Genomic DNA, 24,915 nt, shown 5'->3' on the forward strand with positions numbered 1-24,915 from the left:
CAAATAACTATACATGATAGTATAGGGCAGGAGAAGGCAATTAATTTTCCAAAGATATATGAGAAGCAGGTAGGGAGGGGGGTTGAAGAAGTCCAACCTGACTTCCAGGATCTGGACCAGGACTTAGTGCTGGTTTGCTTGCTTGAGAGCACCAACCAGTTGGTAATCCTGCCACGTAGGCTTTTCCGATTACACGAGTTCAGGAATTGTATTAATTATTGTGTTTCTATCAGATCCACACCTGCTTCAGTCACCATTTACTTTATTAAGTCTAAAGTCCCAACACTATCCATCAATGTGTTGCCGGTGCCCCAACATTACTCAATGTGTAATTGCTGGCATTCAATTACACAAACCAAAAGACTGATTTTCACTTTAGTTGTTTTCCACATTTTAGCTAAATGGTTTCATTAATTTGTATTCTGTTGGTATTCTTATAGTCAGCTCGATTATAGATAAGATCAAAAACTAATAGGATGAAGGTTGGGCATGTTGAGACTAAATTTGGGGTGCAGAATCGACGTGGATGCTCTTTATGCAAAATCACCGATCAAGTGATATGTCATAATTTGCCCAATAGATCAATGATGTCATTGATCACAAAACAAATCTGTTCAATTTAAATTTTACAACAGTATGCACATTGATTGCAGACACAAATCGTCGACCACCCACATGAATAATGCATAAAATAAAATTATTGGAGATTGTGACTGTGTCCATCCTTTTTATGCAAATCAAACTCCCTCTTTTGAGTGCATTTTCACCAGGTGGGTAATATATAAATATGAATTATGACATACAAACATACATAGCGATATGGGCAGATGCAGTTAAGTGATTAAGTGGAATTATTCAGCCTTGACAGAGGTATGCGAGTGCCATTCAGATAACGTACATTTCTTGTACAAAGAGTATGCAGCACGCATCGCGCACGCACGCGCATTTTCCCTCCCTCTCTCTGAACACAAATCTGCAAGTCCACTTGCATAATATCAGTCATACAGGAGACGTGCGTGCACGCGCGCGCACTGGGACCCGCGTGCACGCTCACATATCCACACGCACACACTACTGTACGTGTGCAACTTTTGTTTCAAGCCAGCCTGCAGCTCATGAAGCAGAATGAAGTCAGCAGTTCCAACAGCGGGACTTTCTGACAGGTGTTTTTACATGAACCGAAGTCACTTCTGCAGCTTTTGAAATTCGAATCACATGCAACAACAAAAATCTCTGGCGTTATGTTTCCCCTCTAAGAACAACACTACAGTATTTCCTTGTAAAAAAAAAAAAAAAAGCGTTAAGAAATAAATACAGACATTAAAAGCAAAACGATTTCTTGCCTTGAAATCCAAAGAGGAAAGCGACCCCGGAAATCCATATTGAGTGTATCCACAGGTAAGGCATGATGTAAACTGCTCCGGTCCGAAAGCTCCGCGCTCAGCCCGACGATGTTCCTTCTTCAGAGGGTAATTTCCAGCAGAGACAAAAATGTTGCAACCGAGAGTGAGAGCAGCAGAGACAAAAAGCCCAACTGGACTGGAGTCTGTCACTTCTTCCTGTGGTGCCTTCACATACACTGAGATGTTAGCGACCTCTACCGGAACACGGCTCTTTGGATTTTTGGGCTCGTGCGCGTGCTTGTGCGTCTAAGTAGTCACTTTATTCATTCTTGTCAGGCATCATATTATGTGTCTGAAAGTATCATCGTGTCACCAAAGGCGGTTGAAGATGTACTAACCACACGTGCCACTGCGCTGCCCTAATAAAATACAGTTATGAATAATTTATGAGTTTAGATCTCTTGATATTCACCTTCAGGAGATATAGGGACTATTCAATTCAATGCCAATGTTTTCTGATTGTCACTTCGACAGTTTTTTGTTGTTCCTGATGAGTTTGCTGGCAATTAAGGATGCAATTGCAAAATTCCGTATTATGCAATACTTTCTGCTGTTGATTGTGTGTAATGAATAATTCTGTTACGGGCAGATGGCAAATTTAATCCATTTGTAGAAAGAAATGTTTTTCCATTAGCTCGTGCCACTAATAGTTTTGCCAGAGATAAGGAAAAGTGTTTTTGTGTGTATAATTTTGATATTTTCTAAAAGTGTACATAAAAGCTTTCATACAAAATCCTTCACTTTGCTGACTTTCATTCAAACATTGTGATTCATTTTGCAGAATGGAGCGCATTCACATCGGCAAAGTTCAAAGCTCTTGGCCCCGACGTGTGTTCACTATTCATTTTGCTACTGTGTTTTGGTCCTCCAGCAAAGCCTTACTTGTCTGTGTCAAGCCTCGAGCGGTCGAATCTGGATATGGATCGGAGAATATATGGATACAATCTACTGCTGCCATCCCCGATTAGCGATCTGTGGGCCAAATCCAACCCATGAGAGCAAGCAGTTGGCCTTGTGGCGACTCAACAATGCTACAAGCTACAATATCATAATGTTGATAAAGCGCGGAGCGGTTAGCCGACTGTTTTCGCAGAATAAAAAACGGCAATACTAGTAAATAAACGTAACGAATGAACCAAGAGCAACATGGCTTTTGCTAAGAAGCACAAAATTTAACCGAAATGTGAACCGTAAATCTCAGCACTCCATTGCGTGGCAGTTTCAGCACCATGGACAGCGACACAGTACGCCTTGATTCAATGAGCCACAGTGGTACCGTTCTAGACTTCTGTGTCGGTAATGTGTGTTCGATTCCCATTTAGAATTGCACAATAATGATTTTTAATATTAAAAATTATAATAAATCTGTACATTGTTTGACACATTTGTATGACATCACTCTTGCACAGAACTGTATGCTTTAGTAGTCAATGCAACGGAGAATGTACAGGCTTTACACATACTATTAATTTAATTATGATTAGTAGTATAATGAAATAAACATATTTCCCACCCTTTTTTTTTTTTACCAATTTTCACTAATTTCCCATACTCTGGGGAACCCATAAACATGTACACTTTCTTGAATTAAGGTTAATGTCATTTTGAGGCACCTATAGAGGTCACAAATACCGATAAGTCAAACCTCTAGAGTGAGAAAGGAACTCAAGGGGAACTCTAATGACAAACAACGGTACCAGTCAAGCTATGGAACTTAATGATGTTTATGCTTGGTTAGATTCGGGATATCGGGATCAAGTGCTGAGGTCACGCTCCTCCAATAATATCATACGCATCCTGAGCTCGCAAGACACTTAGCCCCCGGTAAGGTAGTCATAACACACAGTGTGATGAGGTACTCATAAATGAATGCCACCTCTATCAGTCTGTTTATTCTACATTGAATTTGTCCGTAAAGCGGCTTCATTTATACACAGAAATGAGATAAGATTGCTGTGATGTTGCAAATTACATTCATCACATAAATCCTTCATCTCTGTTACCACAAGTATGCATCATATATAAAAGGCTCAGAAAACGGTAGCACTCTTCTATTGAGTCTTGCAGCTCTAGTTTTTGCCATTTCGCTGTCCTGAATAAAAACGTTCCTTTCTATTTCTAGTGACTCCATCCCAAAGGTTTGCGTCCCACCCGACCCACAACTGATTACCGTAGACTCTGCTGAGAGAATTTGATTTATGACTGTTTTCCTCATTATGCTTATAGCACCAACACCGTGACTCTCATCAGTAAAAACCTGTTAATGTTTCCCAAATGAATGTGTGACCCAGAAGACATGATGTTTGAACATTCCCAGTGAAACACTCGGATCTCTTTTCGGAGTCCTATTTTCCACGCAGAACAACATCCTATTGTGAGCAGTAATTTCAATCTTGAAAGAACTTGTCAATCTTGTTGAAGCGAGTATTATCCTGTAGAGGGATATTTGGTTTCCCTCCTGAGTATCTGGCCTGACTGAAGGGGAAAGAAGGATAACTTAAGGATTTTCTAGTTCGGTCTCTGCAGACTTGTTAGCCGGTTTCCTGTCAGTGTAAGCCCACGACACAGATCAAAATGACTGATTGTGTGCTGTCTGATTGTTTTTGCTGAAACATACTGAATTGTTTGCGGTCCAATTTCTTATTTTGGATTCCATTTTTATTCTGTTAATGACTCGCTAAAATTTCAAATTGAAAACATGTGGGAATTATTGACTTATTTGTGTCATCTCTTTGTTGCAGTGTGTGAAAAATAACAATTAATACTATTCTTGAATGTTCTTAATTTAGATTAAGAATGTTAATGTTTTTTCTTGAGTATCTTGTCAAATTTTAAGCAATACTTTTGATTTTAATATAATTATAAAACTATATATTCTATAAAAATAAATATAATTAGTATAAATAATTTCATTTCATGATCTCAAATTAGCTCACAAATATCCCTTTATGTATATAAATATGTCTTTTCACAATATGGAAAGCAACTATTGAATGTCGGTGTCTGCTGCGTATAATGCCAGGGGGGTGGGGGGTACATGCAATATTACATAACATGGCTGAGACAGAATTGAAAGCGACACAAGAGACTATTGCTCTCTTGTTGACAAATGTAGGCTACGCTAATTGAAGTATAATTGTTGTGAGATTCACAGCAAGTCCACTAATTGTTTAATATGACTGTCACCCACTTTCAGTCACTTAGAGAGCCAAGTAAAGGAAAAGATTAAGAAAAAGACTATTGATCCCACAGTGGTGGTTACAGCAGCAAATAAAATGAAAAAAAAAATCATTATCAAAGTAAACCTGTCGCGGGGACGATAAAAATGTTTGGAAAAAGTGTGTCTGTGTCTGTAGGTGCAGTTTTCCTGAGTGAGTGTAAATGTTTGTATGCCATTAATTGACTAGTGACCATTGCAAAGTGTGGTGCACCTTTCGGGGTTGATTATAAATAAATAAATAATTAAAACACGATTGCAATACAATAGAGACAGATGGAAGCGGAAACAAACAAAAACATGACCTTTTCCAAACTGACTTTGCTGATGTGAGACAAAGGTTTTTAGAGAGATGCAAAACTGTTTGCGGTTTTGCCGGACAGATAATTTATCTTGGTTAATTTGCATATACGTTTGTATGGGACGCTTTCATTGTCTGCCACTTATATAGATGGCTGAATAAGAAAAGTAAAAGGAAAATGGTAAGCACATTTTCGTCACATTTGAGGAGCTCTCACTGTTTTCTCCACATTGGTCGGGAATTATTCTCTCCGTTTATACATCCAAGCCGTGTTTTGTTTGCCCCCCTACAAACCTCTTTCCACTCCGAAAGCCCACCTCAAATAACTAACCTTCCCACATTTAGTCCTACACTTCCCTTTCCATCCTTTCTAATTCACAAAGGATATCAGTCGAGCAACTCGCATCAACTGCAGTCAATAAGACACAGCTTTGCCTGGAAGAGCATTGTCTCCTTTCCTCCCATTTCTTTGTCCTTGCAATTGTTTGTCTTTTTTACTGTTACAACCCACAGCGCTCAATTTACTGCACAGCATCGTCTGGTGGAAAAAAGAAAGAAAAAAAAAAACACCTTCGCAAGTCCCTAACACATTTACTTGACCAAGGATTATTCTTCAGTCAACTTGAATACAAAGAGAAAGTGACCAAGTCGACTCCATATGCTTTCACATGGTATTTATTATCATACATGAGTAAAACTACAGTAATTTCTGGACTATAAGCCGCACCGGCTAAAATTCGCGGAAATTCTCGTTTTGTTCACATATAAGCCAAACTGGCAGGTGTGTTAATGTTTAATTTCCATATATAAGACGATATGCACAAATCATACAATATTATAAAAATAATCCACAATAAACCACAGGGTTCAAAGTTTATGCAAAAAGTAGCGGCTTATAGTGCGGAAAATACGGTAAGACGAAGAATTACTAAATGAGCAATGGTGGTAGATAATGTGCCAACAATAATGAGGAAAACAATCACTTATACCAATTCTGATAAGAGTTTACAGTGAGTAAGGAGCATTTGATGTCAAAATCTGCTGAGAAATGATGATGGTGCTAAAATGGGCAAGAAAAGAAAAAAAGAATAGCTTTCTTATCATCCATGCTCTTGTGGTTTCTGTATAAAGCGCGGCTCAGGCTCTGTCAAACAGCAGAGCAGCAAAAGTGCTCCGACTGAATGTTTTGTCCTCATTTAAAAGGACAGTCGATGGAGGTCAGTTTGTGTGTGGATGGTCTATCATTTACGGGAAGAGCCTGTGTTCCGCCATTGATTGCTCGCAAGGGAGCAGCTTTATCTGTCTGTCTCTGACAGACGACAAGATCGGTGAGATGACTGTTGGATAGCTTGCCATATAAAACGAATTGATAGTCAAGGACCGGGCGAAGAGGATTCTAATCATAGCTCCATAAAAAATAAATATTGTGTGTAATTCCACTAAGTTTATAGTGTAGGGTAATATTCAATAATAATATTCAAAGTGATCAATGTATTTTTTTAATACATTCAAGTTGATGTCTGCAGTACCTTTCAAACAACACCCAATCAGCATTAACACATTTCGGGGGTATTTAGTTGTAAAGGTTCTTTTCCATTATAAGCCAATCGTCCCACTTTTTTATACACGTGTCCAATTTAGTCAAGGACATGTTATTAAATTTAACATTTATGCGGTTTGCCGTTTGCATGCAAATAGCCTTTGAAAAGTAAAAACTTGCAAGATTGAGATGATTTGACTCCTTATTCAAGTACGCGCTCACTTCGTGCCCACTCAGCTGAGGAAAAAATGACTGACTATGCAACCGCCTCGAAAACTTTACATCAGCTGCCAATCTCAAAAGTGTTGAGGGAGAAATGGCTTCAATTTATCGTGGGAGGAGCACCTAATCATTTGTGCCAGAGATTCACAACAAAAAATGGAAAGGCAAAATTGAGCCGTATTTTGCAAACCATTCTAAACTCTTCTCACAATACAAATCTATTTATACACAAGCACCCCTCATTCAAATTCTCACTGTCACCGGTGCATGTGTCAGTGGAATCTCTCTGACATTTTGTTTGTTGAAACAGAACAATGATAATTAGATTCTGTCAAGTGATTTGTCTGCAGACTGACATGGCTACATACACACATTGTGTTGGACATCTGTCACCTCCTTTGCAGTTGTGTACGAACCGAGTAAGGTGAAGAGAGGACTCAAACATTGATTAACTCCTCCTTTGTGCCTGGGTGCACCTCACTGGATATTCCCAACTTCTAATAAGAAAGTGTCAGAGGTTGCTAAATCTATCTGATGCTGAGGATTCCATGCGGAAATAAACAGACGGACGACACTAGGATAACAACAAACATCAGAAATAAGTATACAACTTTTTGTTGTTGATTATTTCAATTTGATTAAAAGATCAAATTCTATCTAGATGATAAAAATATCGCTAAATATAGGCAGGGGTAATAATGAATGCACGCTCGATTCCATTCTGCATCGTGTACCATTTCACACTTTAACTGGTAGCTGGCAAGAAGCTTTGCTTTCGGTGTCATAAGTTATTTAGCGATCAAATCTCCTCCACCTGAAGCTGCTATTCCAATAAAAGGTCGATACAAGCCACAGCCAAGTGTAGTATTGGATCTATGAGGTCCAGAGCTCTGTCATCTTATTCACCCTCTCATACTGTTTGCATTCTTCATTGTGTGCATGTGACATTTACAGTCCTTGTTAGAGAATTGGAGAATTTGGAATAAGGACCAAAGCTAGTATACACAGAAGTAAGTTTAGATAAACATACTTCAATCAATTTTATGTGAAGGTAGAGGAAAAATAAATACAAAATCCCTTTAATGCATGCTAACAATCTTCACAGCACACGACCTTGGGAGCATGTAAACATTGTTGCACTTGACTTGCATTCGAGGCTATTACCTAACGAGTGCCGTCAAACGACAACAAACCACCAAAAGAAATCGAGTTGGTTATTAAGTGAAATTTCTTATATACTCCAATATATTCACACTTGTTCTTTAACCATCCAAATAGAATTATAATTAAGATCCTCAAATACAAAGATATCCGATAGCCGCATTCAGCATACATTGCGCCATTCTTTCCATTTCTTTGCCAAGCAAAGGTGAAAAAGCATTACTGAAAAACACATTTGTGGTGCATTATTCATGGTGACAGAAACACAATAGGATTTAAAAAGAGCTCATTGCCATCACTGAGTTCAATCTAATGTGAAGTGCAATTCAGTTGAAGCTCTGCAGGTAACCCTGCGGTGACACCCCCGTAACGGGGACCTTTTCTATCCTCCTGGTCTAAAGGGATTATGAATGCAGCTGCTTTGAATGAGAATTATATTATCTGTCGCGAGGCGAGAGGCACATCAGCTTCTTGATAACATGACTGATGTTCTATTCAGATTCATATCACTACGTTGTTAAAAATGACCAGGCTACTGTAAGATCTTTCCAGTTTCCGTTTATAACAATGAACTATTTTTTAATATTTTAACTAACACTTTCTTCAAACTAATTTCTATTTGTCAACCAGCATGTTATCTAGATTTAATCTGAAAACGGATTTAACCTCTTAAACACGGATTCTTCTATGACATTTTTTTATTTTTCTTGGCTATTTGGTCTACTTCGGAACTGATGCGTTAAAATACGTAAAATTATCCTTTCACATTTTGTAGGTTTTATATTTCAATAGAAAAATAAACTCACAGTTGAGTGAATGATGTGCAAAACTTTTTTCCCCCCATTTGCTTGTGGCTGAACACAGCAGCATAGAAAAACAAAATGATCAGCAGGAAGTATGCCCCATGAATCATTTTTTGTTTTGCTAACTAAATAATGTGGCTCCTTTCAGGATACACTGAAGCTGGTAATGATAACAAAAACTAGTTAGTTATTTACATACGAGTATCTTAATGTGTCTGCCTAATATTCACCAAAATGGAAACTGGCATAGGATATTTCAACTGAAAAAATTAGTCTTATTTCACTCATAGTAAAGAAGAAGAAGAAGAAAAAAAAACATCCCATTAGTGCTGTGGAACTCTTTTGTAGATGTCAAAAACAAAGCTGACCTAGTTACTTTTTCTCTCCATTAGGTCAATAAATCACTCATTAAAAATGCAGTATATATTCATTCTGGCTTGGAGAACACACTTTAAGCATCACTAGTATGCAGAGTGAAATTAACAATACTCTTAAAAGCACCATCTTGGGCAATATCAGTATTGGCTATGCAGTATAAACTGCAGTTGTTGGAATATTTAGTGTTGCATTTTGTCTGGTCACAAAGTGCTCTTCCTCTTTGCTGACCTAAGCTATAGTCAACGTAGTTAATGTTTAGCATTATACTGGCTTTCTTTATTCCAATGTCAGCGGTTATGAAATAGCACAAATGGGAAATGTTGGATTTGGGTAATACAATGATCAGTTACTTTAAAATATGAGTCATTTTATGTCGATACCTGTTTCAGAAAAAACACTTCATCTATGCACTCAAAACATTTCTAAGAATAAATGCTGTACACTCCCTGGACAAACATTTATTTTTTTCCACTTTACAGGTGAGATAGTTTCAGCTCCAGATAGCATTTGCTGCCCTCGCCGCAACCGTCTAAGCCAGCTAATCGATCTTAAAGCCATCACTCCATTAACACACTTTCACAAGTGCTATTTAGAATGGATGCACTTACAGTCTGGAGCACATCATTACTTACTGCTGACATTTAATTAGAAAAGAAGGCTTGGAAAAAAATGTATGGAGAGTAACACTATTACTGAGTAAGACTCGTTCATTTTTCAGCCTCAAAATCTTCCCCTTTTTTTGATGACTATTGGCTTTTTTTCTTCTGCTCTGTCACAAATTGTTAATATTGGCTGGTATCGCTTGGTTTATTGCCCAAGTGTCTGTATTCTAACTCAATTTGTTAGATAATGATATTTCAGGACGCGATAGAAGAATGAAGGTATATTGGCAATGTTTGTATGGAATTGTGGAATAGGTTGTATATTGATGTGTAATACTTCAGAAATCCAATTCATTCTTTTGAACCCGAATTATAAAATCATTGGGTATTAAAATCGATATAATTACAACTGAATATAACCAGGTTGTAATATTATATCGTGGAATTCCCAACATCAAGCAATCTAAGTTTACCAACTTCTAATTTGTTCTGCACAAAAATAAAAATATGAAAATATTTTGGAAATGTAAATTACATTTAATAAAAAAAAAATGGGAAGGCAGGTTTTGACTCTCTGCATCTTAAATGGGAATTTGATTCTAATTTGATTCTAAATGAACCCACAAATCATTCACAGCATGCTCACAGCTAATGCAGACATGCTTGACGTCAAACATACTTTAATACATCCAGCACAGATTGGAGGCAGCATTAATGAGAGGTTGATGGATTGCTCTATATTGTAATGTGTTTCTTCATTTCCTTTTTTTTGTTTTTTAATCCCGTCACATTTCACTTAATCCATTTATCCCTCTCGATTTCATACACTGTCAGAAAAGTCACTGCTTTATTCATTCTTCTTTTTGTCCACTCATCTTTCTGTCCATGCGTTCTGAGCTGATTAGCCTCAGGATTGTTTGCCTGAAGTCTATGTAGAAAATTATGCCTCTACAACAATTAAAAAAAAAAAAAAAAAAAAAAAAAAAAACCTGGGTTTGTCTCTACCGTGAATATATTTGGGCAACATGTCTCGTCTTCTCTCTACAATCCCTATTAAAAAACAAAAAGTCTTAATCTTAGCGTAGACATCTCAAAACAAAACCGACTTTTGTACCGTCACTGGCTCTTGGTCTTCTTCCATGAATTGTCTTGTCTAATCTTTATTTACACCCATATGGTTTACATAATCTGGATTTAAAACGTTCCATCCAAGCACATTCACATTGTTCTATAAATCTCCGCATTTAAAAAAAAAAAAAATGCATCAGCAGAAACAACATTAAAATAACAAGAATAGAATGAACCCGAGATGAACTTCATATAGCTGACTTTAATGCAACAACAAAACAGTTGATGGCATTTTGGCTCCATCACCACACACCTCCTTGTTGGACTTTGTGTGTCGGGGGTTTCTTTTGCAACAAGGGTCACAGCCGATATTGTCAAAATAAAATAAATCATCCTCTTGTATCACAAACTAAATGTCCAATAGCTAAGGCTGATATATCACCACCCTGGCCTATCGTATTCACAACTACTGCAGCAACTTTCTGCAGAAATCATGAATTTATTGTGGATCATGTAAAATTGAAGTCGATAAATCCGTCTATAACCAAGCGCCCTTATACTTCATACACTACCAGATTTTGTCTACCATATACAATCAAGTCAATGGGGGAAGCTTCTGAAATGTTTTATGCAGAAGTTTGTAATACTTTACAAGAAAGCATTTTTGTCGAGTTAAAAATAAACTAACTTTTGTTCCAGGCAGATTGGAGTCATTAAATCCCTTTGTAATTCCAAGTATACATTCAGACCATTGATGCGTGCACTGAGGTTTACAGACCTTAAAATGATCAAAAAGTTTATGGTCCAGAAGGAGAACATAAAAGTGTACTTTGAGGTTCTCATTTAAGTTCAGCCTTTTTTTTTTCTTTTTTTTTATGTTTCCCAACTGTGTCCTTGCATGGCCGCAGAAGGGCAATAACTTCATTTGTGTACTTTAAACTGCAGAATTGCCTGAATATATTCAGCCTATTTTCAGGCCACACTACACTCCATATAACTTGGGAGTTGCAATATATCAAATTGCCTACTTTTATTTTATTTCGGTAAGAATTGTCGTTGCATGAAAATGTTTTGTTCCTCTCTCACAGTTAGACAAAGAAATAGAAATAATCCTCCGTCAATAAATGTGGTGAATCTTTTTTAAAACATTAAAATCCAGTGTGAGTCATGATTTCGTTCCGTCTATCTTCACATTCCCATTTAATTTTCTTATCTTCATGTTTATCGTCCAATCTTTCTTAATCTTCTCCTGTCACAATTTGTCAAGTCTTAAACCTCATTTACACGTCTCTGTTTACTCGCAGGAACCATTTGGTTGCCAAACGACACGGCTTTGTCAAATAAATACGTTTGCTCCAAAATCGATTTCAATGTCCTCTTCATCTTTTATGCATGTACTTCTCCATTCATTCACTTCACCCTACTTATTTTCAAACTGATAAGGAAAATACATTCAGCTCCTTTGGAAAAAGAAAAGTTATCACAGAGCAGAATGTCTGTGGAAAATCAAGTTGAGTTTGAAAACTATCTAAAAGGGGAAATATTGATGTTGTATTTGACTCTTGATTGAACGCTAATGGATAGCTCAGGAAATCCGGTTCATGTGTGTGTGTGTTTACATTCATTCACACACACAGATGGTGTAGCGGATAACTCGGCTGGTTCAGTTGCCGCTCAGAGACAATACATGTGCCTCGTCTCCCTCTATATATGCCCTGGCTGTGATTGAATGCTGACCAGTCCTGGATCTGGTCTCCCTTTTGCTGAAGTCAGCTAGGGGGGCTCCAGTTCCCTGTGATAAGCAGTATAGAAAATGGATGGACGGACATATAAATAGCACACACACATTTGTACAGAGATACATAAACATGCTTCCAGAGACACGGAATGAATGTTATTTACATCCTATGTGTGATGTGTTTCATTGGTGAATTACCATATAAATAAGTGCCATTGCTTATCGAGCTTTATTTGAGAGGGTAAAAAATGAAGGCAAGACGCAAAGAAAATGATTTTTTTTTTTTTTTGTAATCCCCTGAGCCTTTGCACTCTGTTTCTAAAGCCCCAAAAAGAAATGCTTAGAAAATGATATTTTTTTTAATCAAAGTATGATTCAGAATAACCCCATGAAACTCCGGATAGGCAGATTTGCATATTGATACACATCTTTTAATTCTCAAGACAATCAATCAGGGGCTAGCGTACTAAGCAAACTGATTCATCATGATTTGTAAATCCTGATTTTATCAATTAGGGATTCATTGTGGATAATTAAATGCTTCCAATTTTGTGTGGTGGTCAAATAACTTCAAGGAAAGGGCAAATCAAGTCAAATTCGCTCATAACACACCTCAGACAATACGGCAGACTCTCCAGGACTCATTTATAGAATATAAATCGGGCATTCCGTGTCCTTGATTTGGAAGTTGCAGAACTGGGACAAAAGCAGTTCTATTGTTTTTAAGTGTGTAATTATCTGGGCTTTGGACCAGGCTCTTATTTCCACTGTCTTGTGCCCTGTTGCATTACATAAGAGCTCCCACAACACTACTTATTACTTTATTAATTCATGTCTTTGTTCTCATCAGAACACATGCTGCTGACTTGCAGCACTGCACTCAGACAAACAAATATAGCGGCCCTATAATTTTCAGTTCAGCTAATGTAAACAGCTCACCCTTGACGGATGACTGCATTTTACTGAGTGCTGTTGTTAACGCGTGGTTTTGATCAATTTTACAAGGCTCGCATACGAAAAGTGACAAAAATCAGCCAGTAAAACATATATTAAATACATTCAGATTTTTTTATGACGATATACCACATCTGCATCTTAAAATTTGTGTCTGTGAATGTGTGCATATTTTTCCGTGGGTTCTCATCTCCGTCTGTCTAAATCAAAATAATTCACTCTTCTGGGATTACATGATCTATCTGGAATACTTAGCGGGTAGTACCGGCAGTAATTCCAAACAAGTAACAGCTCTTTTAAACTTCGGGATTTATGCAGTTTTACAGGCAGGCATTTTAATGGAAAGCAGAATTAAACCAAATTTAATTTAACTAAGAAAACAAAGCTTTATTTGAAGAGTTGGGGATTGAAGTTTCCGGATCGTGTTCACTGATTATGCACGTCACATATAGAAACTGAAACTATACATATATCTCTTGAAAGAGGATATTTTGGTGTAAATAAGTTGTGCTAAAAGCCGGATGACTCGACAAAGACAATTGACATCTCACTGGTGATGCAACATTTCTAATTTGTTTAGAAATATGTTTTTTTGTTTTTTTATTTTTCACTGAAAGGCATAGGGATCTTAAATGGAATTGGGAGGTTGTGGGCGGCGTCACCACTCTCTCACCCTCACACACATAGACCCCCCCCCCCCCCCCCACACACACACACAAAGTCATTTAAAGTTGCAAGAGGAGAATGGAAACTCATCTACTTCCCATCAACTGTCTAATTAACGAGTTATCAATGCCCCCTAATCTAATTCTAGAGTCCACTGGAGTAAGAAAAGTTGTGATGCAGGCAATCAGAAATGTGAAGCCTAAATGAACTAAATAACCAGGCGAGAGGGAACATATAAGAGAGAGAGAAACTAGAAGCAATAGAGAAAACACATTTTAAGAAATTATATTTATAACATAATAATGGAAGAATTTCTGAACCCTTAATTTTCTGTCACCAATATTTTTTTTATCATGCTCTAATAAGAGATCTTACCAATAAAGGAAAATAAGAGGCCTTATGCTATTTACCTTTTGTGGACCAAGTGTGCGCTCCCTCCCTCATCTACAATCATGATGGGCCAGGTAATGATCCAAAAAAATGAGACCGCAAATCCAAGGAGACAGCTTCATCCAAAGAAAAGCTCAACAGATTTATGTTCATGCATTTGTAAACATGTTTGTGTCTACATACTGAATGGTGAATTGTCACTTTGGAAGGATGCCCGGAGGACACAAAGCTGATGTTGACTCTCTGTCATTGACACACAAGACCAACAAACCAGGCTCCAACATCTCATTCATCAGGGGTTGCAAGCAGTAGTTTAAAACATTTTCAGATATGGATGGAAGGTCCACATATAACTTCATCAGGATGGTCAAACAAAAACAAAATTTCAACTAGACGTGGGCAGTGTGAAGCATTCTTGCCACTTCCGTGATACTTTTATTTGGTGCCATCTGCATCTTACTTCTGTTTATGCATCACTGCAGTAAGCAGGAATGATGTGTCAGAAAGGGATATTTTGTTTTTGTCTCTGTACTTTGTCATCATTCAAGGAACTACTACTTGTTATGTGCTTGCAGGGCTCTAAAACCTATTTTGCAGCCAACTACTTGACAAGAATGTTTTATACTCGCCGTGTCATCGCACTGGGCAGTTTGAGTATTGCTGTTTTTTATTTAATCACTCATGGGCTACCATAGCTCAGGCTCATGGTAGTTTTAATTCTGAAAAGACACCTAGAAATCAAGAGCTCTAGACAGAATTTTAGTTGTCCCAAATCAATGATATAAAATTCAGAGGATAGAAATGAAACAAGAAAACATGATTTCGATCTGAGGTTGCATATTAGATGATGAAGGAATAATTGAAGGATTTCTGGCTAGCTTGTTGAAATTTTTTGTTTCCTGGCACTTAAAGCATCCTTTTAACATACTATGATGAAAATCGTTAGGAGCATGCATTCTCATTAAGATGCTAAGCAGTGTGCAAAGTAGACTATTAGTGACAATCCAGAAAATACTTCGTATTTCAAAAATGAATAAGAACCCTTAATGTCACTACTCAAAATCCCACCTGGTCTGTGAATAAATTATTATCAGTAATGCTTTTGAGGGTGTGAACATTCAAGTGTGCAGGGGCTTGCATGAGGCTAAAGATATTTTACTGCACTTCAACGGTGATGGTTTAAAATATGCAGGCTTCACTTTGACAGTGAGGGAATACACATCCACATGGTTCCCTCCAGAGGCAGCTGTCAGTCCCCTCTCCATCTTTTTTTTTTTTATACATATTTGGTTGACTTCTAACTCATCTAAAAAAACACACTTATAGTTAGCTTATCCTTAATCACGTCATTTGCCATGATTTCTCTCCTCCATCTGTTCACATTCACACACAATTGCTGGGTTCTGCTAATTTATGATTTTTCTTTCTCCTGCTGTTACTTACTGCAGATATTTCTGGGTCTGAATCTATATTTAATTTACTCCTATTTGCCATTTGGAGGCAGATGGCAGACCACTCCGAGTCTGGAATTGATACCGGCGAGAGTTGACCTACAACAGAACCATTACGTTTAAATACCCCTTACGTTGTAATTTGGTTATTTTCTCGGGGAAAAAAACACTTCAGGTTGGACTTCAGCTACGATAAGTGCACACATACATATCCTACAGGGAAGCAAATACATTTTCAATGAGATAAAAAAGCAATTGAAGTACATTTATTTTGAAAAATATTTTATAAAAATAGTCCTTAACCCACAATGTCTTTGACATGCACACTTGCAGCAAGGATACAAATCCCCTGAAGTATTCTATGTTAATGACCGCTGGAACGCTTGTTTCTCCTGTCGGACCCAAATAGTCCTCTTTGACAAGGAAATTTATCCCACTGACAGTTTACCAAGAAGATCTGATTTATTAGTATTGATGTAACACCCATTGAGAAACAAAGACGCAATGAACCTCTAATAAACACTCATTCCTGCATTTTATGCATTTTTTTTTTCTTTAGATGGGAAGGGCATCTGCAAAAAACATCTATGGATCAGCTAGGGGACAACGCTGAAAGATATGAGAAGACGGGACCAAGGACGGAACACTCGGATGAGACTTCGGGCGGTCTAAGAGGAGAAACGGAGAGAAAAAAAGTGAACAAAAGTTCACCGTGTATCAAGATGAGACATCATATTAAGTAAGGCTGCAGGGTTCGGTCCATCACTATAATCTCACTTCAGAGCCCTTCCCCCAAAATGAAAAAAAGAAAGAAAAACATCACAAAAACTCAAAAATAAAGAAAATGAAAAAATACAAATAAAAAGAATTAACTTAAACTTAAAAAGAAGAAAGAAAATCACATATAAAAATGTTAAAAATTAAATGAAAAACAAAAAAATAAATGAAACATTTTGCAAGTCTGTAGAGCGTACATGAAATGACTGTCAGAAACCCAGGAAGTATTTTTCAGACAGTGGACTGGAGTTGTTGATAGAGTCAAAGATGTCAGGGAACCAAACCAGCTGAGAATTGGATAACTGTGCAAACATGTCTGTTTCAGTTTGTCCACACAATGTCAAAGTTGATCTCTCCAGTCGGGTCGTTCATTTTGTTTGCAACACTGAGCATGTACAGAGAAAGAGAGGTTCTTCCAAATCCTATCTGTCATAAAAGATTTTTCAGAGAGGAAAAAAAAAAGTGTCATCACACACAATCTGTATGCTTGTGTGTGCAAAAAGATTGAAGGGGAGGGTCGAAAGGCCCTCCCAAAGAATTGCTACTTTGAAATATATGACATAAATAATACATGCAACCTCCATGCACCTAAGTGTCCTTGAGTTCAGTCTGATATTTACTAGACAATACATGAAAATAGATAAGACACTATTTACCCAAGTGAGCTCCAACCAATTCTCTTTTGTCTAAGGCTGACAAAAAGAGAAGTTTGCGATGCATTCATTCAATTAGTTTTTAGTCTTTTTGAATATATGTATTAATGAAAATTGACCTGGCTCTTTAATGACTTTTTATTTTTTACAATCAGGCTTTTATTTGTTGTGACTTGTACTGAATGCTTTTGTCAGCTGCCACAATAGACATGTGACCAAAGCAACAATGGAGAGTAGTTGTATCTATGACAACTGGAAGCTCAGTTGCATCTCTCTCTGGAGGAGAGTGAGACTTGATCTCTGGACAGGGATGCTTGCACATGCATCACACAGCAGTCAACTGACAGAATCTTACCCGCCTCCTGTCATCCGAGCCCAATTTCATATGAGCCCCATGTCAATATAGACGTCTTACCCGAACCACTCAATGTAGCAATTGCTTTACGGTGACTAGGCTCCAGTCGTGCCAATTTTCTTATCTTTTGTGTCTGTCCTCATATCTTCCCTCACCACATCTCTCAACCAGCTTCATGCACATCCTTGTGCTATTGTGTATTGTCTTTTCTGGACATTTCCAAACCATCCTAACTCTTCAGCTAGCCTTGGCTGTCCTTCTGATGAGCTCATTTCGAATCCCATCCTTCCAGCTGACTCGAAGAGAAAACCTCAACATCTTCATTTCTGCCATTTCTAAGCTCTGCTGGCTGTTGTCTTGAGTGCCGTACATCATGGCTGGCCTCACAAACTGCCTTAGAAACTTTCCCCTTCGTCTTGAAAGATTCTTCTATCACAAAACACACCTGACATTTTCCTCCAACCATTTCAACTTGCTTGGATCCATTTTGTCACCTCCTGACCACAATCCCCATTGCTCGGGACTTTTAAAGTCCTCCACTCTCACTATCTCACCTCACTCTTCGACCTCCAACTCTCTCATTCATGCATTTATATTCTGTCTTGCTTGAGCTAATCTTTATTCTCTGCATTTCTTTCCACTCCATTGAATTTTCTATTTTAAAATATTAAATGTTTGGTTCAGAAGAAACATGTATCAGGTTAAGTTTAAATAAATAAATATTAATATTCATCTTCTGTTTTAATTATTTCTAATAAGTCAGTGTTCCATCACTGTTGAGCTGTATTCAGAACAGACCTTTCGGGTGTTTAAATATATTGACACATAACAGCAAATTCTCTAATTGCTACATTTAAAAAATAGATGGGATAGGCAGATTTATGGGCTATCGATGCCCTCATGCCTTTCCAACAAATCAACTAGAAAATGAAAAACCCACATGCGCAGCAGAGTGTAAGCTGAATGCAAATTCAACAGCACTCAAATAAGAAATACAGTTATTCGCTATGAAAAAAAAAATACTTTAAAAAAATCAACATATAAATCAATACAGGTAACCACACACTTTTTTTCTGTGTGAGGCTGGATATTACTTTTGCCCACCTCCATGAGGAATATATTATCAATTACCTTTTACAATATAGCACAGAACAGTGTTAAAGATGTAATTTACATTTAAAACACAATTTAATCTCGTCTCTGAGAAGTGATCATCATTAGTGCAATACTAAATCGAAATTTTGTTATGACAATCATACAGGCAAATTAAAATTGCAGGTTTGAGATTTTACAATAAAAAATTAATCTTTGCATTTTCAGGCTCTAACCACACAAAACAACTTTATCTCTCTTTTCAATCTAAAATGGTCCCTTCATAATTTGGACTGCATGAGCAAGTATTTGCACACTATCCGACAAGAGCAACTTCCAGCAGTCTTTCTCCAACTTTTTATGTTATGCATTAAATCGGGCACACGCCCCCAAACACGAAAAAAAAAAATCTTCCTGTTTACAGCCAATAAATAATCAGTGTTTAATGCCACCCCTCACAACCAGAAAAAGCACCACTAGGCAGATGTAAAGATTCGAGAGCAGTAGCACGGACGCTATTCCAACAAGGTGTCACCAGTGAACAATAAAAAGCAACTTCAAAAAAACAAAATGTCATCGCGAGAACAAAACAGCCGACGTAGTACGATAACAAAAAAGGTGGACGAGGTGCAGACTTATCTACACAAAAACACACAAAAGTTGCTGAACGTAGAAGCAAGAGTCACTACATGAGTTTCATCTTCTAAAAACCTCCACTCTGGCGAGCTGAATCTTAAAAAGCCTGAACGGCTGCGAGCTGCATAATACTCAGTGACATCTTGACAGTTTAATACAGTTAAAGGGGTTCTACTGTTGAGCTTTAGATACTGTAGACCATCAATGGCTGGAAGTCTCACAGGGCTTTACAGGACAAGAAAAAAGACAAAGAAATCAGAATGTAGTGGCAAAACATTGACAGAACTCAACATTCCTCCCAAAATATGTCTTTAAATCTTGGCTGTATCGTTGTAAATATACCCTACCTGTATTTGTGACCTTTATTGTCCTTGTTCCACATCCTTTCAAGCCACAAACAATTCCTCACACAAACATAAAAAAAGCTCTCAAGATGTTTGATGGATCACCTTAAACACTTATATAAATCTAAAAAGCAGCGAGGTTGTAAGAAGCGATGATATGTTACACATGTTTTGTCCTTTTTTGAAGGGCAAAATGATGGAGGTTAAACTGCGTGTGGGTTGCTCTATCAGGGGAGTCGGTTGGTGAAACAACCGAGGTTCAAACCATTGACCAGACAGAAGGGAGCAAATTCAGGCCCGTGGCAGAATGGGATGGGATCAAAGGTCGGACATTGGAGAAACATATACCATCCCCCTAACTGGCATAGAGAACAAGTACTGACTTCACATACATTAAAAAAATATCTTTCTTAAATAGCCACATTGTTGAAGGACTCTCTGGAAGCCATATAATCACTCAAGGGAAGAACTGAAGGTCTTACAAGCAGCTTGATGTAGCTTCTATTGTTCTTGGACTTGCAACAAAATAAGTCATTATAGGGCAAGTCATGTCAAAAAGATTCATTATGATATGTCGTGAGAAAAATGGAAGAATGAAGATGAATCACTTATCTAAACACGGCATACTGATGGAATAGTTTAGAGTACTGAAGCCATATAGAATATAATGCAAAGAAATTCTTTGACTTGAATTCCCTTTTACGTCCATAATATTGCAGCATAATGTTTAGAATGTATAAAACATTTCCAGCTATTTATCAATCTGTCTCATTCAGTGCTATCAAGGAGAGAGTCGTAATGAACAGAAAAGTAAACAAAGCAGCATCCGTCTCTAAATTCAAAATGAGGAAATGTACAGTACACCCGATTTTCCGAAGGCTTAGCACCAAACGCATGCTGCACATATATCTACAATTTCACGCAAACTCTCTCACTCACTGCCTTTTCTATATGCTCCATCATGTGGCTCGCAGCCCAGTTTCATATCTGAGCTGGCTGGATACTGCAAAGCACCATCAGACTTGAAGAGAGGAAGTCAAGTGTAAATGCATTTCACACAGGAGTGGCTACACAAGAGTGTCCAAGCCCGGCTGCTTTTACAGTCCTTTGCAAAAAAAACGGCCATGTTTTTTTTTTAATACTACAATAAACAACTTAAGATAAGATAAACTAACATTGCTGTTGTCCCATGACAACCATTAAGTAACAACTCTATTCATCTTTATTTAACAACTATGGATCTTTGTTATTGAGGCAGGCTACCACTTTTTCCCCAAACCCGAGATCCAGACTAAAGGAGTCCCATTGGGCATGTTTAGCCTTTCGTGGCAGCTATGCTTTGTTTCAGATATGCCTACACCATAACTTCCAGAGCAGAAAGTATTCTGACTTAAATAATACATATAAGTTGAGGTTGGCTTGCTTATAGCGAAAGACGTAGACACTTTGAAAGTGATGTCTAGTGCCTATGGAGTCTTTTTTTTGTTCTTTTGATTGAGCCTGTAAGCAGTGTTGCGAACAAGCAGGCTGCTACTGACAAATGTAATTCATCAGCCTCGTTGGCCATATTTTCAATGTTCAGGGTGAAACAAGGACAGAAACTTTGAATCTTTAGAACCAGCCCACATTTCAAAATCAAAGCCAAAAAAGTGTGATAATTTCCTCTTGCATCATTTTACCTCAAACATCTGGACAATACAGAAAAGCCAAGTGTTGTTTTAAGTGCTGTTGTAAAGTGTGAAATCAAGCCTTTTTCTGGGAGAAAGCTTGCCCAATAAATCTTCCATAATTTCTCATTTCTAAGGGCTGGAACTTTAAAGAGACAACCTTGTGGGGATTTTTTTGTGTGTGAAATAAAAGAAGCGTTTTGAGAATAATCCTGTTGTATCTCATTTTTGTCAGTCGCTCGGCTTTTAAGTGACTGCATAGCCTACAGACACATTATCTCCCAATTTGTCCAGTCCAATTAAAATGTTCAAATACCAAAATGTACTTTGTATTATCTTGCCTGCGACTATACTTAAGAACGATCAATCAGTGAACAGAAGACTCAATAGCCAACTAATTCTTTTACATTTCCTCATTATAGAAACATAAAGCAAAATGGGTTCTGGGAGCAAATCATAAGCTCATCTCACTTTTCCTTCCTGTGGTGCTTGCGTGAAGCCACTATTTCACTTGATTGCTCTTCTATCAGGCAAAGCTTAGAATTTGGGAAGTCATTCTTATGCCAAGCTGACTTTAACACAGCAGGTGCTTGCTTTCGACTGTGGGAAACTTGAACTTCTATGTGAACTAAAGGTGGAAGAGTTGGAATAATCAGTGCTGAGCTTACTGAGTAGTGCACTTTTCACACAGAGACGAGAAAAAAAACTCAGTTCTCCAAAGGGTTCAAATAAAAGAACAACTATACAACATTCCAGTTTAGTGTTAAAAATAAACTCGGGTTATTTATTGAAGTGTCTTGATAATGGAACATAAGTGTCAGTTGCAAGTTCCCTACTTTGCACCACAATAATGTATCATAATTTATCAATAAATAAATAAAAAATTAATGCTTTCAGGAAAGAAAATGATACTTTCACTTTTATGAATGAAATAGATCTGACAGTGCAAATTATAAATGCAATGATGTTGTTGAGTGGACGATATAAAGTTAATCCAACATTCGGTTTTAAAGTAATTGGCGCCTTACGATTACGGCGAGTATAGAAATAGACCGCTGCAATTACCTTGGATGTTTTCATAGCAAACATTTACACTTCTTACACTGTCTGCGCTTTTGCAATTGATCCAATTAGTGGTAAACAAACAAAATGTTTCTTTTCAAGCCACCGTTCACTGCTTTAATTTTCAAATGATGACAGTAGAAGCGAGTGTAATTAGTCGCAAAAAGAATTCAGTCATGTATTGATGGAATAATAATGCAGAATTTGCCACAAAAAAAAAAGTCCAACTTGGTGCCTTTAAATTACTTACTCACAAATTGCCTTTTGAAGGACTCCGTTAGGTCTAATAACTTGGCTTGATTACTCTTAAATCCGATAACAGAGTTTGCAAATTAGGACTGACTGCTACAGTTAACAGTGGCTTTTTGTAATGCATTGAAACCCAGACTACTCAGAGCTCAGATTCATGCTCAACCTCTTTTAATCTTGCAATTATAATTCTTATATAATTCTGTTTATTCTTCCATGCATCTACATTAAAGCTTGAGAAAGGGACGATTCTTGAGGAGCCTAGTTTTTCTTTCTTCTCAATAAAAGCTGATGTCTAAATATGCCAGCGCGATAGGATGACATCCGCTGGTAAAGCAAAAGAGACTAGTTTCTTGCTGTGTGTCATTGTGACCTCAGAATCCCAAACACCAATTTCAATGTCAACATGAAGCAAAATTTGATTTGCGATAAGGGAATGAAAAAGGAATGTTCGCTACCGAAAGGGAAAAACAGTGGTTTGACACTTTCAGCGCACTGCGGTGAGGGTTCTCGTTTGAATATGGAGGCATAATGAGAAAACTAAATCAAATAAATAGCGCAATGGTCAAAGGACTAACAGTAACTTGATGGAATAAAGATGGCATAGAATAGACTAGAAATTTTAAAGACAGAGGGGACATTCAAACAAAAACAAAATAGACCTATAATGGCTTTTGCATTTCAGGTCAGAACTTACAAGGTGTGCTGAATTTAAAAAGGATGAATACCATCTACATATTGCCATCAGCACCGGTATTCAAGCACTGGGACATGGAACATCCAGATAAATGGCACAAGCCTGCCAGGTGAGGAGAAAAATAGAGAAGGCAAGAAAAAAAAAATCTCAATTTGAGCCTCCAGTAATGTTTTTGCTCCATTAGAGTTTAAATGGAAATCTTTTCACTTTCTCCACAAAGGCACTGGCATTTTAGAAATGGAAAACCACACTTTAAGGTTGCTTATTATCAGGAATAGAAGAGCATTAGCATTTTAAAAATTCTGAGTCTCTCAATGACTTCCGTATTTTCCGGAATGTAAGGCGCACCTAAAAACCTAAAATTTTCTCAAAAACTGACAGTGCGCCTCATAGTCCGGTGCGCCTCATATATGGACAAAATTCCTAAATTTAAACTGGCCCGAAGCATTGTGTCATGAAATCAATCATAAGTGGCCCGCTGAAGACTATGAATCATGATTCAAAAAGACTATGGATCATTATTTTGTGATTATAAAGTAATTTGTTGCGTCTGAAGTTGAAATAAAAAAGCTAAAATGGCGAATGATTTGATTTGGATTAAAAATCTGACCTGATGCATTAATGATGCGCCTTATAGTCCGGTGCGCCTTATATAAGGATAAAGTTTTAAAATGGGCCATTCATTGAAGGTGCGCCTAATAATCCGGTGCACCTTATATATGGACAAAGTTTTAAAATGGGCCATTCATTGAAGGTGCGCCTTATAGTCCGATGCACCTTATAGTCCGGAAAATACGGTACCTTACCTGTAAGGTGCGTTGTGGCATGGCAAACTTTTGCTGTTGTGGATTGAACTGCAATGTTTGGCTCCTCAGGTACTGAGCCCTTAGGAAAGAAGACCCACAAGAACTTCACTGCTTGTATCCATTAAACTGAATAAAGGGACAACTATTTTAGACACATCGGATACTAATCACATTGTCTGTCTCGTATTATAGCCACAATTTATCTTCTCCCAACTAACACATTGTGTCTTTGCTTTATTTCATAACCTTTCACCAACATTTGCTTCTAGAAGACACTGATGTATGTGACAGAGCTGATGAAAATAAAGGAGGTCTGATGTAGCCCTGATATCCATCACTGGAGAAAGAAAAAAAAGTGTGGGGACACACAAACCTCCACAGAATGAATATTCAGTTTAAGTCACTTATCAGATGGTCTATAATGTATTATTTCTTATCTGGAATCTTATTGTCTACCCAAAAGCACACTCAAGACTTATAAAGCCTTTTCATTATGTCTGCTTTGAAAAAAAAAATCTCTACCGTATGTCGGAGGTCTATGGGTGCTATTGCTACAAAGGTATAACGAGGAGTGTACGGTTTGTGGGGGCAGTTCGTTCACCAGTGGGAAGAAAAAAAAAAAGGACGAGCCTGGGAACCCTGTGGTCAAGTCGACGAGTAAACCAAATCTGATAAAGGCTATT

At 37.5% G+C, this 24,915-nt stretch overlaps 1 protein-coding gene across 1 annotated transcript in view; it reads right to left on the bottom strand.

Annotated features, from left to right (window-relative positions):
- The window catches only part of lsamp (limbic system associated membrane protein), a 90,613-nt gene extending 89,080 nt beyond the window's left edge, over positions 1–1,533 (bottom strand). Inside the window, exon 1 of the mRNA XM_061281418.1 lies at positions 1,344–1,533. Coding sequence (XP_061137402.1) covers positions 1,344–1,407 — 64 coding nt within the window. The 5' untranslated portion in view covers positions 1,408–1,533. The remainder of the gene's footprint in view (positions 1–1,343) is intronic.
- Positions 1,534–24,915: the final 23,382 nt, after the last annotated feature.

The sequence above is a fragment of the Syngnathus typhle genome, linkage group LG6 (assembly GCF_033458585.1).
Source record: "Syngnathus typhle isolate RoL2023-S1 ecotype Sweden linkage group LG6, RoL_Styp_1.0, whole genome shotgun sequence".
Taxonomy (NCBI): Eukaryota; Metazoa; Chordata; class Actinopteri; order Syngnathiformes; family Syngnathidae; genus Syngnathus; species Syngnathus typhle.